General features: G+C 39.2%; 1 protein-coding gene across 2 annotated transcripts in view; it reads right to left on the reverse strand.

Annotated features, from left to right (window-relative positions):
- Positions 1–6,175, reverse strand: part of CCNC (cyclin C) — a 29,278-nt gene extending 23,103 nt beyond the window's left edge. Inside the window, exon 1 of one of the 2 annotated variants that reach the window (XM_042939445.1) lies at positions 5,966–6,175. In XM_042939445.1, coding sequence (XP_042795379.1) covers positions 5,966–5,997 — 32 coding nt within the window. In that variant the 5' untranslated portion in view covers positions 5,998–6,175. The remainder of the gene's footprint in view (positions 1–5,965) is intronic. The other variant, XM_042939444.1, reaches the window with a different exon arrangement.
- Between the last annotated feature and the right edge of the window lie 10,509 nt (positions 6,176–16,684).

Consider the following 16,684-nt stretch of genomic DNA (forward strand, 5'->3'; position numbering starts at 1 on the left):
ATATTTAGTTAATTTTTTTTTTTAATGTTTATTTATTTCTGATACAGAGAGAGACAGAGCATGAATGGGGGAGGGTCAGAGAGAGGGAGACACAGAATCTGAAACAGGCTCCAGGCTCTGAGCTGTCAGCACAGAGCTCGACGCGGGGCTCAAACTCACGGACCGCGAGATCATGACCTGAGCCGAAGTCGGCCGCTTAACCGACTGAGCCACCCAGGCGCGCCAATATTTAAAATAGTTTCCTAGAAATAGAACTAATTGGTCAGTTTTACTGATAACTTTGTTATACATTGGCAGTTTGCAGTCCATATGTGACACCAATTTCCATTCCCATGAAAAGTACATGATGGTGGGTGCCTGAGTGGGTCAGTTGGCTGATCATCTGACTTCAGCCTAGGTCAGGATCTCAGGACTCCTGAGTTCAAGCCCCATGTCAGCACAGAGCCTGCTTGGAATTCTCGGTCTTCTTCTCTCCCTGCCCCCCCCCCCCAAAAAAAATAAACTTAAAATCTTAAAAAATAAAAAAAGTACATGAGGGTGTCTTAAAATATTTACCCCCCCCCCCCCATGAGTTACTGCCAAGCTTTTAAATACTTTACAACTGAAAGAACTGAAAGGCAAAGTAGTATCTTACTGTTTGGCGGAGGGGGGGGATGGGGGTTGTTTGTTTTTACTTTACTTCTGAGGTTAAACATTTTCCAGGGCCTATTGGCCAAATATAGTTCTTCTTTTGTATACTGTAATTCTTTTCTTTTTTTAAGTTTATTTTTTATTTATTTTGAAAGGGAGATAGAGATCAAGCAGGGGAGGGGCAGAGAGACAGGGAGACAGAATCTCAAGGAGGCTCTAAGCTGCCAGCACAAAGCTTGACACAGGGATTGAAATCAGGAACTGTGAGGTCATGATCTGAGTCAAAGACAAGAGTTGGACTCTTAACCAACTGAGCCTCCCAGGCGCCCCTGTACATTGTAATCCTAATATGACAATTTTTCTAATGGGATGGTCTTTTAGAGATTTTTCTCATATAATTTGCATATTATAGATAATAAATCATTTGTCAAATACACTAAACATTTCCTAAGTTTAGCATGATCTCTTAATATTTGTAATACAGAAATATGGATCACTTATTAAAACCAACCCATATTTTACTTTGATTTTATGTTTGTCACAAATGAAAAGGCCTCCCCTGACACAAAATGATTACAAAAAAAAAAAAAAAAAAATCACCCGTATTTTCTAATATGGCTTTTTTCTTTCAATTTGTGATCCACCTGGAATATATTTTGTACAAGGTAGAAAACAGGGATCCAGCTAAATGTTTTGTCAAATGGTTACTCAAATGTTGACTAAAGTATTTCTTGATGTATAATTCTATTATTGTATTTGGGATCATCTTTGTAATTTCCTTTTTTTCTTTTCTTATTCCTATGCCATGCTATTTTAAAACATAAAACTAAACAATTAAAATCTGGTACAGAAAATACTCCCCTGCTACTATTCTTCAGAAAATTGCTTGATATTCTATTACAATTACTATTCTGAGACCTGAACTTTTAAAAACATTGTTATCAAGTCCCAAAAGGAACTTTTAAAGGAAATCCATTCAAAATTGTTTGGGCTTACATTAATGAGATCAATAGCGGAAGAAATGCTATTTTTACAAGGTTAGAATTCAAACTCCATTTATTAAAATCTTTGTTCCACTACAAAATTTAAAAATTTCTTCCTATAGGTCCTGTACGTTTGTTTACTCCTGTGTATTTCATATTTTCTGTTGCTACTGTAATTATATTTTTCTATCACTCATTTATTTTTAAAATATGTTTATTTTAATGTTTATTTCTGAGAATGCAAAGGGGAGGGGCAGAAAGAGGGGGACAGAGGATCTGAAGGCAACTCTCTGCAGAGAGCTGACAGATTGACAGCAGTGAGTCTGATGTGGGGCTCGAACTCAGGAACCCCGAAATCATGACCTGAGCTGAAGTTGGGTGCTCAACCTACTGAGCCACATTCCCCCATCATTTATTTAAAAGAAAGCTTTCCAGGGGCGCCTGGGTGGCTCAGTCGGTTGAGCTTCCGACTTCGGCTCAGGTCATGATCTCATGGTCCGTGAGTTCGAGCCCTGCGTCAGGCTCTGTGCTGACAGCTCGGAGCCTGGAGCCTGTTTCAGATTCTGTGTCTCCCTCTCTCTCTGACCCTCCCCTGTTCATGCTGTCTCTCCCTGTCTCAAAAATAAAATAAACGTTAAAAAAAAAAAAAATTTTAAAGAAAGCTTTCCATTTTTACGTTATGTAACTGGTTACCTCATGAGAACTTTATAATAATTTCTCAATTAACTGAATTTTCTTAAATTTTATTGCTATATACTGGTAATTTTGTCATTTTTTACATCTCATTCTATTAACTGCATTGAGTAGCATTTTCAGAACAATGTTAAACAGGCCCCCTAATTTTCCTGTTTTACCATTAAGTATCTCTTGTTGATGCTTTGATGTTCTTACCCTGTTAAGAAAGCATACTATTTGTTTTGGTCAAGAACAGATGTTGAATTTTAAAAGCGGTCTTGACGTTTTCACTGTTTATTAACAGATTTCCAAATGTTGACTATATTTCTATAGTAAAATCATTATCATTTTTTATATTTCTAATGTAATGTTAGACTCTACTTGGGAATACTTTATGATGTTTGCATCGATATTCAAAAGTCAGACTGTTTTTAATGCTACCTTTGCTAGATTTTATCAGTGTTATTGTAACTTCACATAAAAAGAACTGGAAAGCTTTCTGTGTGAACTGGAATAATTTCAATAGCAGATCTTCTTGAAAATGGGAAAACATTTACCCATGAAATAACGTGGGCCTGGAGCATTTTTTAAGGAGTAGCTCTCTGGTAACTTTCTTAATTTGTTTTGGCTTTCAAACTTATTCCCATGGAGATAACCCAAAGGTACATCTGGATTTATTTACTTTTCTCATTCCTAATTTTGTATTTTTGTATCATATCTTTTTTCCTTGCTTCAACTAGTAGCAGTTTAGTCTACTGTTTTGATTTTCCCTTCTAAGGAACCAACTCTTTTAATTTCTGACTACTTTTTTCCTTTCAAGATGTTAATATCGGGGGCGTCTGGACGGCTCAGTTGACTAAGCATCTGACTTTGGTTCAGGTCATGATCTAGCAGTTTGTGGGTTTGAGCCTCGCATCAGGTTCACTGCTGTCAGCACAGAGCCTGCTTGGGATCCTCTGTCCCCTTCTCTCTCTGCCACTCCCCTGTGCGCTCTCTCTCAAAATTAAATAAATATAAAAAAAATAAAATGTTAATATCGGTATTACCTTTAAGTCTTTCCTTTTTTCCCCTCGGATTTATTTCACTGTTTCCTTTTTAATATTCTTAAGTAGAATATTTTGATTTATTTTTATTCTTTCTCAGTTTTTCAGGATGTTAGTTTATAACTTTGACTTTGGCTACATCCCAAAAGTATGGACATATATTGATCTCATTAAGTTATTTCCTTGATATTATGTAACTGTATTTTCAGTTTCCTCTGATACAATAACATCCAGAATTGATTTTGTACTTTTGTATTTGTTATCTGTTCATTAATTCATTCAGTCAACCAGCTAATATTTAGTGCCATTCTCCTTTTTTTAATTTTTTTTTAACGTTTATTTTTGAGACAGAGACAGAGCATGAACGGGGAAGGGGCAGAGAGAGAGGGAGACACAGAATCGGCTCCAGGCTCGGAGCCGTCAGGCCAGAGCCCGACGCGGGGCTCGAACTCACAGACCGCGAGATCGTGACCTGGCTGAAGTCGGACGCTTAACCGACTGCGCCACCCAGGCGCCCCAATGCCATTCTCCTTTTAATGCAGTAAGGTCAAAGAATGTGTTGTGTTCAACTTCCTAGAAAATACTGTGATTCATCCTGTTCTAGTATCATTAATTTCATCCTCACAGTGTTTTTAGAAAGATAATCTTCACAATCAAATATCTTAAGTTTTCTTCACAGCACATAGTACGGAGGATAAACCAAGAACACTTATAATACCAACTTTCATAAAACGTAAGATTACATTGTTCATATGACTCACCATTATTTCATGTGCTACTAAGAAAAAAAAATTGCCATGCTCATTTTAGAAATGTTAAGATGTTCGTCTTCAAAAAATCACCTAAAACAATGGTTTTTGTAATCTTTTTGTTTCCAGAATTGATTGCCTTGTCTTTCTTAATTGTAACCTTTTGCAGACGAGGCACTTCATAATTCTCAAGAGATCTGAGTAGCTCTTTCCCAATTCAAGCAGGACTACTTGAATTGGGAGACAAGGACATTTCCAAAAAAGCACACTTAACATTTTAACAATTTTATATTTCAAAAGTGAAGAAACGATTGTTATAGATCCTACCCCCTAAATGTCATTATGCCAACAATAAGTGAAAGCATAATTAACACTTATCAAAAGGTGGGCAGGGGTGCCTGGGTGGCTCAGTCTGTTAAGCCTCTGACTTTGGCTCAGGTGATGATCTTGGGGTTCAGGAGTTCAAGCCCCGCATCAAGCTCTGTGCTGACAGCTCCAAGCCTGGAGCCTACTTCAGATTCTGTCTCCCTCTCTCTCGGCCCCTCCCCCTCTTGAGCTCTATCTCTCTCAAAAAACTAAATAAATATTTTTTTTAAAAAGGTGGGCAGATCTTTTTTTTTTTTAGTTGAGAAAAATGACTGTAGCTTTTTGATAATCAACAGCTAGCTCCCTGTTAATTCTCTCTCACTTTCTTTCAAAGTTTATCAAAATACTACTCTTCTCCACTAATTAAATTTTCTGTATTTTAATTTTGCCCAAGCAAATATGGCAGTGAGCAAAACTGCAAAATACAAATATGATCAGAGGTAGAGCTTCCACAATTTCATCTCCACAGAATCACTTCATAGCAAGAGGATAACCTGCTTTCCTGAAAGAAGGTTTCCAAAACCATTTTTGTTTTCGCACAAAGGACTAAAAAAAGAATGAATAGGAATTCATCTTTTTTCACAGAATCAAAATTTAAATTACAATTACTAATGCTCTCTTAGCATTTATATATATATATATATATATATATATATACACACACACACACACACACACACACACACACACACTAAAATATAATAGCACCAGCTTCTGTTCATCTTTCAACCGTACAGTGGAAAACCTAATCAATTAGTCCCATCACTCACCTTTCTGCCTACTTAAATGTATTTAGGGGAAAATATTTCTAATATTACTCTAGTTCTTCCATGGTCACTAGCAAAAACAAAACCGAATTCATGAAATATGTTAAAGAAATCAGCAGTCACTGGGAAATACGTGTTTACAACAAAATATAAGGCACAGACTAATGGATACATCTTGAGAGCACCTGCCCTACACCTCACCAACATACAACTCCATCTAGGCATAAGGTAATGGCAGGAACTGGTTAGAGAGCAGAAACAAGCCTGACTCTCTCCACAGAATATTAAATCCACTCAAGACAGAAGGTGAATGACAAAAGACTACAATGCCGATTCCCCGAAGAGAGTCCAGGCAAAAGCGAACCATAACTGTCCTGAAGAGCCCGCCTCACAGTCCCGAACTATGCCACACTTCCCATACCTGTCCCTATCCCATCCCAACCCGCCCCTCTTCCAGGCCTAGCTTATCCAAGAATCCGAAGTTACACTCCTTCCTTCCTCTGAGACCGAACCTCCTTAGCCCCCGCCCTTTCCCACTCACAGACCACCGCCCCCCAACCAAATGCTGCCAGGGGGCGGGGAGAGGGGAGTCGCCAGAGAAAAGCGCGTCCCGCTTCCAGCCGCTGCCGCCTCCCGGGAGACCCCACGGCGCTCGGGACAGGGGCCGGGATCCAGGCCAAGGGGAGTCGCAGGCCCGGTCCTCACCGACTCCCAAGAAGAAGCCCCGGGCGAGAAGACGGAAGATCACTTACTAATGGGAGCTCTGCCAAAAGTTCCCTGCCATGGAACACAGCTTGCCCTGAAAAAAAAGCACCAGCCGGCGGAGCGGCCCGCGGAGCGACCATAGACCCAGCCCGCCCGGTAACTGCGCTCCTGGATCTGATCGGCTCGGCACCGCTCCGCGGCGGCTACGGTGAGAGGAAGAGGATGGCACTCTAATCTCCTTGAGGCCGGCCGGCAACACTCTACACTGTAAACCCGTTCCTATGGATAAAAGTTCCGGCTCGCCCCGCCGTAGCCGTAGCGGATGAAGCCGGTGGGGAGCAGACGGCCTGTGGGCGCAGAAGGGGCGGGAACTGGTGCTCACAGAAGACTCGCGGCGGTCGGAAGGCTCTCGCGAGAGCTTTCTACCAGTTCCGGCCTGGAACCCGCGAGCTGTTTTCTCTGAGCAACTTCCATTCACTGAGCGGGGATTAGAGAGGGCAAGTAGGCTGGTTTGGGATTTTGTTATTTCATTTTACAGGCCTCCACTATGGCACTTAATTAAGATATAAGATTTCCTGACTTCAGTTCTTTGACCTGCTGTTGGAAAGAGGAATAAAGATTATTTTGTCCTCAAGAAATAAATAATAAATAAATAAATAAATAAAAATAAAGATTATCCTCAAGGACCCACCAAAATTTAATGGCATTAAGCCGAATACGTTCTTAATGGAGTCCTTTTGGACTGGATTGCAAACTTCTGGAGCAGCAGTGCTTTTCAAAGCCAGAGACTACCAGTTTTGCAGAACAGTGAAAAACATTTTTCCTTTATTATATATATACATGTGGTGTATTCATATATATGTACCAAATAGAAACATACAGCCCAAAATGCAATAATTTAATTTTACAATATGAAATAATCTGTATTTCTCATTTTTTATGTTGTGACATTGCATTTATTATTAAAGCTTATTTTTATAAATAATTGAATACACCTAAAAGTTGTTCACAGAAGACCAGTGTTGTGAGTAGCTTAAGACATTATTTTCCAACTAAGTGAAATAAGTCAGAGAAAGATACCATATGATTTCATTTCGTGTGGAATTTAAGAAACAGAAAAAAGAGACCAAAAAAACAGACTCTTAAATATATAAGAGAACTAACAGGTGATTCCAGAGAGGAGGTGAGTGGGGGAGTGGGTTAAAAAAGGTGAAGAGGTTTAAGAGTACACATATTAGTGATGAGCACTGAGTAATGTACAGAATTGTTGAATCATTATATTGTAAATCTGAACTAACAGAATACTGTATGTTAATTATATTTGAACAAAAGTAATTGTAAAATTAGAGAAAAACTACTCTTTAAGCTTATTTATTTATTTATTTATTAATGGGGGGGAGGGTCCGCAAGAGAGGGAGAGAGAGAATCCCAAGCAGACTTGGCACTGGCAGCACAGAGCCCCATGTATGGCTCAATACCACTAAACTGTGAGATGGCGACCTGAGCCGAAATCTAGAATTGGATGCCTCACCGACTGAGCCACCCAGGTGCCCCAAGAAAAACTATTTTTAAAAAAAGACATTATTTTTCACATTATGGGCGGAGACGAAATAGGGGGTGGTGACATTGTTAGATAAACATTTTCCTGAATGGAATAAAATATCAGGTATGTCAGAAATAGCAAGTAGTATTATAATAGAATTTTAAATTTTGATTAAATTATGTGTATGTGTATGGTCAGGATGTCAAACGCATGTCAGTAGCTTAACATAAAAATATTTTATATGTCCCATATCGCTACCATAAAGTCTGATATGGATTATATTGACCTTGGTAGTTGTCCTCCAGATCTTCAAGGATCTGGCATATTTTCATCTTTCAACTACTCTATCTTGGTTCTTTGCTTCTGGGCTTCAAATCTTTCTAGAGAAAGTTCAGAGGACTCTCACTGACTGAATCAGTGTTAAGAGACTTGAACCAGAAACAATACAATTACTTCCTTTCGTGACCCATTGACCAGAATAGGCACACGCCTCTAACTTAACTGCCAGGGAGGCTGAAAAATGTAGGGTATCATGTAGCATATTTGATGAACACTAGCATGGACTACACTGCAGATCACAGTCAAAAAAGTTTATAAAGTGGTAGCTTAAGAAACACCAGGCCATAGGAGCACCTGGATGGCTCAGTTCGTTGAGCGCCTGACTTCGGCTCAGGCCATGATCTCACAGTTCGTGAGTTTGAGCTCCACATTGGGCTCACTGCTGTCAGCCTGTTAGCACACAGTCTACTTCAGATCCTCTGTCCCCCTCTCTCTGCCCCTCCCCAACTTGTGCTCTCCCAAAAAATAAAGAAAAGAAATACCAGGCCATAGGCTACTTCACAAGGTTTAGAATTTCTTCAACTCTCTGAGTTTTTGATAGTTTGATACCTTTCGGAAGATAAGGACACTGTGATAAATTGGTATTGTTAAATGTTTTGTTCTATGTGCCTCTATTACACTTTGTTTCTACCACTAGACCAGTACCGTTTCATATCTAATTCTGCATTCTTCTTCCTATAAAACTGTGAGCTCCTTCATCTTTGTATCCCTGTTAGTTCAAGGTATAACACAAGGTAGGCACAGCAGTACTGATATTTGAAACTGACATAACTGGGTGAGGGCAGGGAAGAGGGGTGCTTAAAGAAAAAGAATGTAACCTTATGGACACAAAATTAGGTTCTAAAGTGAGTATTTACAATGCAAAAGAGAAATCAAACAAATGAATAAGGCCTTGGAGATTCAGGTCATTTCTTCTGTGAACTCGTAGGCAATTTACAAAACAACAACAACAACAACAAAACCTAAATAGAAATGCTTTCTGTCTGCAACCTGGTTTCTGCCTCCCAACCAGAATAACACATTCCTAACAGCTCCGGTGCTCCCAGTGGCTGTGCAAGTCAGGGACCTGAATAAAGCTCAGATTTCATTTGTTTCAGGGCAAATCATCTCTGAAGGTAGCCTGTAAATGGAGGTTGAATTGAATTGACTTGAACCAAATGCTAACTTATTTAATAGTATCTCTGGTGAAATAGAGCAATTTACAAAAGTTATTAAAATGCCTAGCTGTCGGAGCTTACCTGGATGCAAAAGATGATGAGACATGTAGGTTTGCTTAATTTTACTGACAGGTTTTTTTTTTTTTTTTAACTTTTCTTTATAATTTTGGTATTGTTTCAGTCCTCACTACTCACCTAATTTAATCACCTACTTAATTTGATCACTTACTGGAATCATTCAGTCTTGTCCCTTCTAATTTTTTATTTACCTTGTACTTTTCAAATAGGGATATGATCAATAGTCTTGATGTTAATATTGATTCTCCTGTGATAAAAAAAAGTATTTATCCTTTTTCCTACGATGCCTTTTCCAGAAGTATGAGTGGTATTTCTCAGAAACTTGAGCCTAGAAATGTAGTTTTCTCAAGCTCACTTAGCTGGTTACTGGCAAAACAGCAGGAATCTAGTTCTTTTGATTCCCTGTGCAGTGAGCTTTTCACTCAACCATACAGTTCCAATAAAACTATAATGACTAAACTACTATAAACACAATATTCCAGGTTTGTAGTGGAAGTTTCTCTTTCTAAACATTATTGGAGACCATCTTCTCACTTTTAATTAAACTTTTATTGTAATTTGTCTTGATACTAATAGTCTTTATTGTGAAAATATGCTTTCCTCTATCTAGCCATTCACTGTGTTTCCCTTTATTTTAATTTCTGGAACCCATATTTGTGTAAGATGACTAAACCTCTAACTTATAGAAAGCTTACCAGTTAAGAACTCAGTCTCTACATCTGGGTGGCTCAGTTGGTTAAGTGTCTGACTCCTGATTTCAGCTCAGGTCATGATCTCATAGTTCGTGGGATCGAGCCCCAGGCTGGGCTCTGTGCTGATAATGCAGAGCCTGCTTGGGGTTCTTTCTCCCTCTCTCTCTGCCCCTCTCCCGCTTGCGCTTTCTCTCTCTCTCTCTCTCAACATAAATAAAAAACAAACTTAAAAAAAAAAAAAAAAAGAACTCAGTCCCTAAACTAGACTGATCAAGTTCCAGTAATAGCTCTGCCATTTACTAGTTGTGTAACTATCTTAGTCAGCTTAGACTGCTGTAACAGAATACCACACACTGGGTGGCTTAAGCAACAGATATTTATTTCTCACAGTCCAAGATCAAGGTGCCAGCAGATTTGGTTCCTGTAGAGAACTGTCTTTCTGACTTGCAGTTGGGTACCCTCTCATTGAGTCCTCACCTGGCAGAGAGAGAGAGAGCGAGGATAAGGATCATCCTATCATCAGGGCCTCACCCTTATGATCTCATCTAAACCTAATTAACTCCCAAAGGCCCCACCTCTAAATACCCCTGGGTATCAGAACTTCCACATATGAATTTACATTCAGTCTATGCCAATAACCTTGGTCAAGCTACTTAATCACACCGAATCTCAGTTTCTTCTTCTGTAAAATAGGGATAATCAGAGTTACTAAATCATAGAGTTCTGGTGAGGTTTAAATGAACCCTAAGTGGGGGATGCCTGGGTGGCTCAGTAGGTTGAGTGGCCGACTTCAGCTCAGGTCATGATCTCACAGTTTGTAAGTTCGAGCCCCACATCGGGCTCTGTGCTGACAGCTCAGAGCCTGGAGCCTGTTTCAGATTCTGTGTCTCCCTCTCTCTCTGACCCTCACCCACTCACACTTTGGGGTCTCTCTCTCTCTCTCTCAAAAATAAATAAACACTTAAAAAGAAATGAACCTTAAATGAAATTAGAATAGTACCTAGTACATGGTATTAACAATAACTCTTACCATTTAGCTTTTATTATTTAAAAGAAGTTTAGATTCTACAATTTGGACTATAAAGAACTCTGTTTTCAGCTAGAATAAAAATAGTAGTACCTTGATACAAAGAGGTACTCTATCTCTTAGTACTAGCCTTTGACATTTTAACCCCTCTGCACTCCACAGGTAACAATAACCAAATATGTTGATTTACAAAGTGCCAGTTTATTTATGCCATGAGGCATTTTTCTTCCCTGTATACTTCTAGGTCTGGAGTTCCAAAATAGTTTAGGGATTCCAGAATTGACTTTCCTGTTTCTAGTTAGTCTAGAATGGCCTTTGAGAGAACACAGTGTATATCATTAAGAAACCTGACAGCCCGAGCCTACTATTCTTGTTGTATGAAGATTCCCAGGACCCAAAAATGGCCCATTTCTTAAATTAATTTTGTAAACATTTATTTATTTATTTATTTATTTATTTATTTATTTATTTATTTATTTTTGAGAGAGAGAGAGAGAGAGAGAGAGCACGACCAGGGGAGGGGCAGAGAGAGACAGAGGGAGACAAAGAATCCGAAGCAGCCCCAGGCCCTGTGCTGTCAGCACAGAGCCCATTGCAGGGCGGAGCTTGAATCCACAAACCACAAGATCATGACCTGAGCCGAAGATGGACACTTAACCAACTGAGCCAGCCAGGCACCCCAAGAATGGCCCAATTCTAAGAAGATTCCCCAGAAGAAAAAAATTCCAAATAATTGGTAAACACCTTAAATCCAGTCAAGGTGATCCACCTGGGAAATGTCTGGATAGTGATTGCAACCAAAGGTTAACACTAAGTAAGTATGTGATTTTGCTTAAACAAGAAAGTAAGAAAGGAAAACATATAGAATATATAAATGGAAGTCAGAAAGATCAGATTGACAGAGTGTCTATGTGAGTTTCCTATGGCTGCTGTAACAAAATACTATGAACTTAGTGGCTTAAAACAACACACACAATTTTTTTATCTTACAGTTCTGGAGCTCAGAAGACCTAAATGTGCATGTCTCACTGAGCTAAAAAATAAAGGTATCATCAGGGCTGTGTTCCTTTGTAAAAGCTCTAGAGGAGAATCTGTTTTTCTTGCCTTTCCCAGTTTCCAGAGGCTGCCCACATTCCTTAGTTAATGCCCCCTTTCATTTTCTCTTCTTTTCTTTTCTTTCTTTTTTTTTTATTTTGAAGGTTTATTTATTTATTTTGAGAGAGAGACAGAGAGTGTCTCCACCGAGAGTGGAGGAGAGACAGAGAGACACAAAATCTGAAGTAGGCTCCATGCTCTGACAGAGCCTAATTTGGGGCTTGAACCCTTGAACTGTAAGATTATGACCTGAGCCAAAGTCAGACACTTAATTGACTGAGCCACCCATGCACCCCATCATTCTAAAAGCTAATAATGCCAGTTAACTCTCACAAACCATCACCCTCACATTGACTCTTCTGCCTCCCTTTTCTGTACATAATGGAGGCCAGGTTTCTCACTGTGGGAGAAAGAAGTTATAACTCATCGAGGAAAAAAAATAATGAACTCTATGGTAATGATTACAATGAGAGATTACAGAATTAGCTCTGCTTATATATATATATATATATATATATATATATATATATATATATACACACACACACATATATATATATACACACAGATAGGTATGGAAGTAATTATACATAAGTTCGTATATATTTGTATACATATGCATAGCTCCACCTGCTGAGAGGAATTGGATGCACTGAAATCCAATTGCAATGAGCATACTCACACCCAAATCCTGGTTTGTAAATACCACTCTCTAACAAAAGGAACCTAGGATCCTTGGAGAAATGGCTAATTCTAAGACTAAGCAGAGAAAATACAAGGTAGTCCTGACTCACACTACCAGCAAGGGAGGAAGGAAGTACTCAAAACACACAGAAATTTTAGGAATGTGTCAAAAAAACACAGAAGTCAGGGGCGCCTAGGTGGCTCAGTCAGTTAAGTGTCCAACTCTTTGTTTTGGCTCAGGTCATGATCTCATGGGTCCATGATATCAAGCCCTGCATCAGGCTCCGTGATGATAGCACAGATCCTGCTTGGGATTCTCTCTCCCCCCTCTCTCTGCCCCTCCCCTGCTTGTGCACGTCTGTGCTCTCTAAATAAATAACTAAATAAATAAACAAACATTAAACAAAAAAACAGGAGTTGACCTGAAAGAGAGCCCAATAGCCTAAGCTGAAACAATGCAAGCAACAAAACAAAATAATGTAATAACATAACCCACATAACAAAATATATATACCTGAATCCATACTGGTAGAAACATATAATTGAATAAATAAATGGATAAAAAGAGATAAAATTTTTAACTGAAGAATCCCAAACAATATATGTAAATATTATCCCCGTCATAAGATGGAACTTAGTCCCTGTCCCCTTGAATATGAGCTGAACGTAGTGGCTTGCTTCCAAAGTAACTTCCAAAGTTACTTATACAGTAACTTTATAATGGAAATACCTGGCAAACACTACTTTAACTAAATATTAAAATTAACAATAGCAGTGATCAATCACAATGATAGTATATATTCCTGACATAATGTTATGAGAAGAACACTTTACATCTGTGGACTTCCTTCCATTGGCCCATAACCCCGTAACCAGAGAGAACTAAGGAGACTTGATGACTAACTGTAATGTGGTATCCTGGGTGGGAGTCTAGAACAGAAAAAGAGCATTGGGGGGTGCCTGGGTGGCTCAGTCAGTTAGGCGTCCGACTTCGGCTCAGGTCATGATCTCACGGTCCGTGGGTTCGAGCCCCGCGTCGGGCTCTGTGCTGACAGCTCAGAGCCTGGAGCCTGCTTCAGATTCTGTGTCTCCCTCTGTCTCTGACCCTCCCCTGTTCATGCTCTGTCTTTCTCCGTCTCAAAAATAAATAAACATTAAAAAAAAAAAAGAAAAGAAAAAGAGCATTGGTGGGAAAAATCTGAAGAAAGTGTGGAACTTAATTAATAGTAATAGTTAAGAAACTAAGTAATGAACTTAGTTAATAGTAATATTGCAATACTAATAGCAATATTAACCTCTTAATTTTGACAAAAGTACCACAGGTATATGAGAAGCTAATATGAGGGAGAATGGGGTAAAGGATATACAGGAACTTTCTGTACTCTCTTGGCAATTTTTCCATAAATTTAAATTATTCGAAAAAGGTTAATTGTAAAAATTATATATATATTCTAAATTACAAGGCTGTGAGACATGGGCTGGAGCAGAATCTCACTCAACTGAATCTAAGGGCAGTGCTGGCTCCCATTTGCCTTGCATGTGGTTGGGTTAGGCATAGGAATGTGACAATCCTGGGCAACAGAGGAAAACTCCACTGAAAACTTCTGGGAAAGGACTTCCTTGGTCTTAAACTGTAGCATTTGGAGGGGAAAAAAAAATCAGTCCTTTTTCTGCTGCTGCTGATTGTTGTAGCTGTACGTCAATGGTTTGTAACTGGGGGTTATTTTGACCTTCGTGGAACCATTTGGGATTGTCTGGAGACATTTTTGCTTGTCACAACTGTAGGGAGGGCATTCTAGGCATCTGTCGGGTAGAGGCCACGGATGTAACTAAACATTCTACAATACAGAGGACAGCCCCCACAACAATGAATTATCCAGCCCCAAATCCCCATAGTGCCAAGGTTGAGAAACATCATAGTTTTCTTTTCTTCTTTTCTCTCTTTCTGATGTGATAGGAGGAGCAATATCAAGGATTATAGCACATAATGAAAGGCTTTAAATGGTCTTATGGGACTATTTATTTAACAAGAGGTGATTAGTTGGCAATACTGGAGGCAAGAGAATCAGATATCCATGGTCAGTAAGACAATTGTCTTGGATTAGATGACTTACAAGTTTAATTTGAAAGTCATAGTTCAGTCAAATTGTAATAGAAAATACTTGACTTTGGTGGGTTAATGCTCTACTACTATCTCTCCTTACAAATGATAAATTTAGTAATGTTAGAAACCTTTTATTATGAGTTCTCCTCTAAATTCACATTATCAACGATGGAAATCCTTATTCAGTTACTGGGTGATCAATTCCTGATTTTCTATCTATATGAAATCAAATTATCATAGTCAATAACAGTTACATGTACATATTTTATTTAGTCCTGTTAACAAGCCTATTAAGTAGATACTATGCTCTTTTTATGGATGACAAAATTTAGGCTGGAACGTTAAGTAAGGAGCCCAGGCCTATGTAGATAGCATGTGGAGCCAAGATGAAATACCAATCTGTGTATTTGGTCACACTGATACTGCCAAGAAGGAACAAACCAGCTTTGTGTCAATATCAAATAGATTAAGGACTAGCAACTATCACACTCCCAAAATGCCCTCTCACTGTACTGAGCATTTAATTAGTAGCAACCCCTCAATAAATATGTATTAATAACATTTTTAAAAAATGTACTTGCTGAAATATAAATATATTGTTTAGCAATGGCACGCAGAGCACTGAGCTAAGCATCAGACCGAGATGCTAACAAGGGTTCTTCTTTAACTAACCACACAGCTTTGGACAAATCACTTAATTTATCTGAGGCTCAGCTTTAAAATCAGAATAAGAATACCTGCTGGGCCTACTTCCCAATGTTGGGACCATATACGGAGTTCTTTGGAAAATGTGATTTGTTGAATAAGTGAAAAGCTTTACAGTCTCAAATTCAAATTCAAAGAAGCCCAGCAGCACCTGGGTGGCGCTGTTGGTTAAGCTTCCAACTCTTGATCTCTGTTCAGGTCATGATCTCAGAATTTGTGAGTTCAAGCCCCAAATGGGGCTCTGCACTGATGGTGTGGAGCCTGCTTGAGATTCTGTCTCTCCTCTCTGCCCCTCCCCAGCTTGTGCTCTCTCTCAAAATAAACAAATGAACTTAAAAACAAAAAAGAAGTCCATTAGATAGGGAACCACTCTTTTGGAAAAAACCAGCTCAACCCCACCATACAGACTTGATTATGGTGTAAATCTACCCCAACATTCCACCATAAGTTTGGCTAATAGCTTCATTCTTGCACTGTTTCACTCCGAACCTGTTTTTCTGACTTTTTCACTTGATTCCATCACCCCTTCACCCAAACTAATCAACTTCTTTTCCAAAGCCATCTTCTAGAGCTGAGGAGAAGAAAAGTATGTTGCCCAGAGGTTAGACTCTCGGGGACATTCTGTTTAAAGAACACAGGAAACTTCTGTCCCTTTTTGTTACCCCAGGCTGTATTAATCATATTTCTTATTTTCTCTATATTATCATGTTTTGATATCTTAAAATATCTTTCTGGCTCGGGAGAGACTATCTTTACCAGAGCTAGCCCCAATTCTTAGAGATTGCAAAGGTTCCAGCTCACAGCATGTCTTTAAAATGCAAACTAGGGGCACCTGGATGGCTCAGTCGGTTAGGCGTCGGACTCAGGTCATGATCTCACAGTCCGTGAGTTCGAGCCCCGCATCAGGCTCTGGGCTGACCGTTTGCTCAGAGCCTGGAGCCTGCTTCAGATTCTGTGTCTCCTTCTTTCTCTGCCCCTGCCCCGCTCATGCTTTGTCTCACTCTGTTTCTCAAAAATAAATAAATGTAAAAAAAAATTTTTTTAATGCAATTAACCAATCCAAGGGCTGTCTGCTCAGATCATGATCTCCAAAGTCTCTGAGTTCAAGCCCTGCATCAGACTCTATGCTGACAGTTCAGAACCTGCTTCAGATTCTGTCTTCCACTTTCTCTGACCTTCTTCCATTCACCCTCTGTCTCTCTCTCTCTCAAAAAATAAACATTAAAAAAATTTTTTTAATGCAAACTAACCAATCCAGATCCACACCTAAGAATAGCTCAGAATGCCCCAGGAGGCAATATTCCTCTGCCATCATGATCCCAGGGCCAAGTGCCAGGCAACT

This window comes from Panthera leo, chromosome B2 (genome assembly GCF_018350215.1).
Source record: "Panthera leo isolate Ple1 chromosome B2, P.leo_Ple1_pat1.1, whole genome shotgun sequence".
In the NCBI taxonomy this organism is placed as follows: Eukaryota; Metazoa; Chordata; class Mammalia; order Carnivora; family Felidae; genus Panthera; species Panthera leo.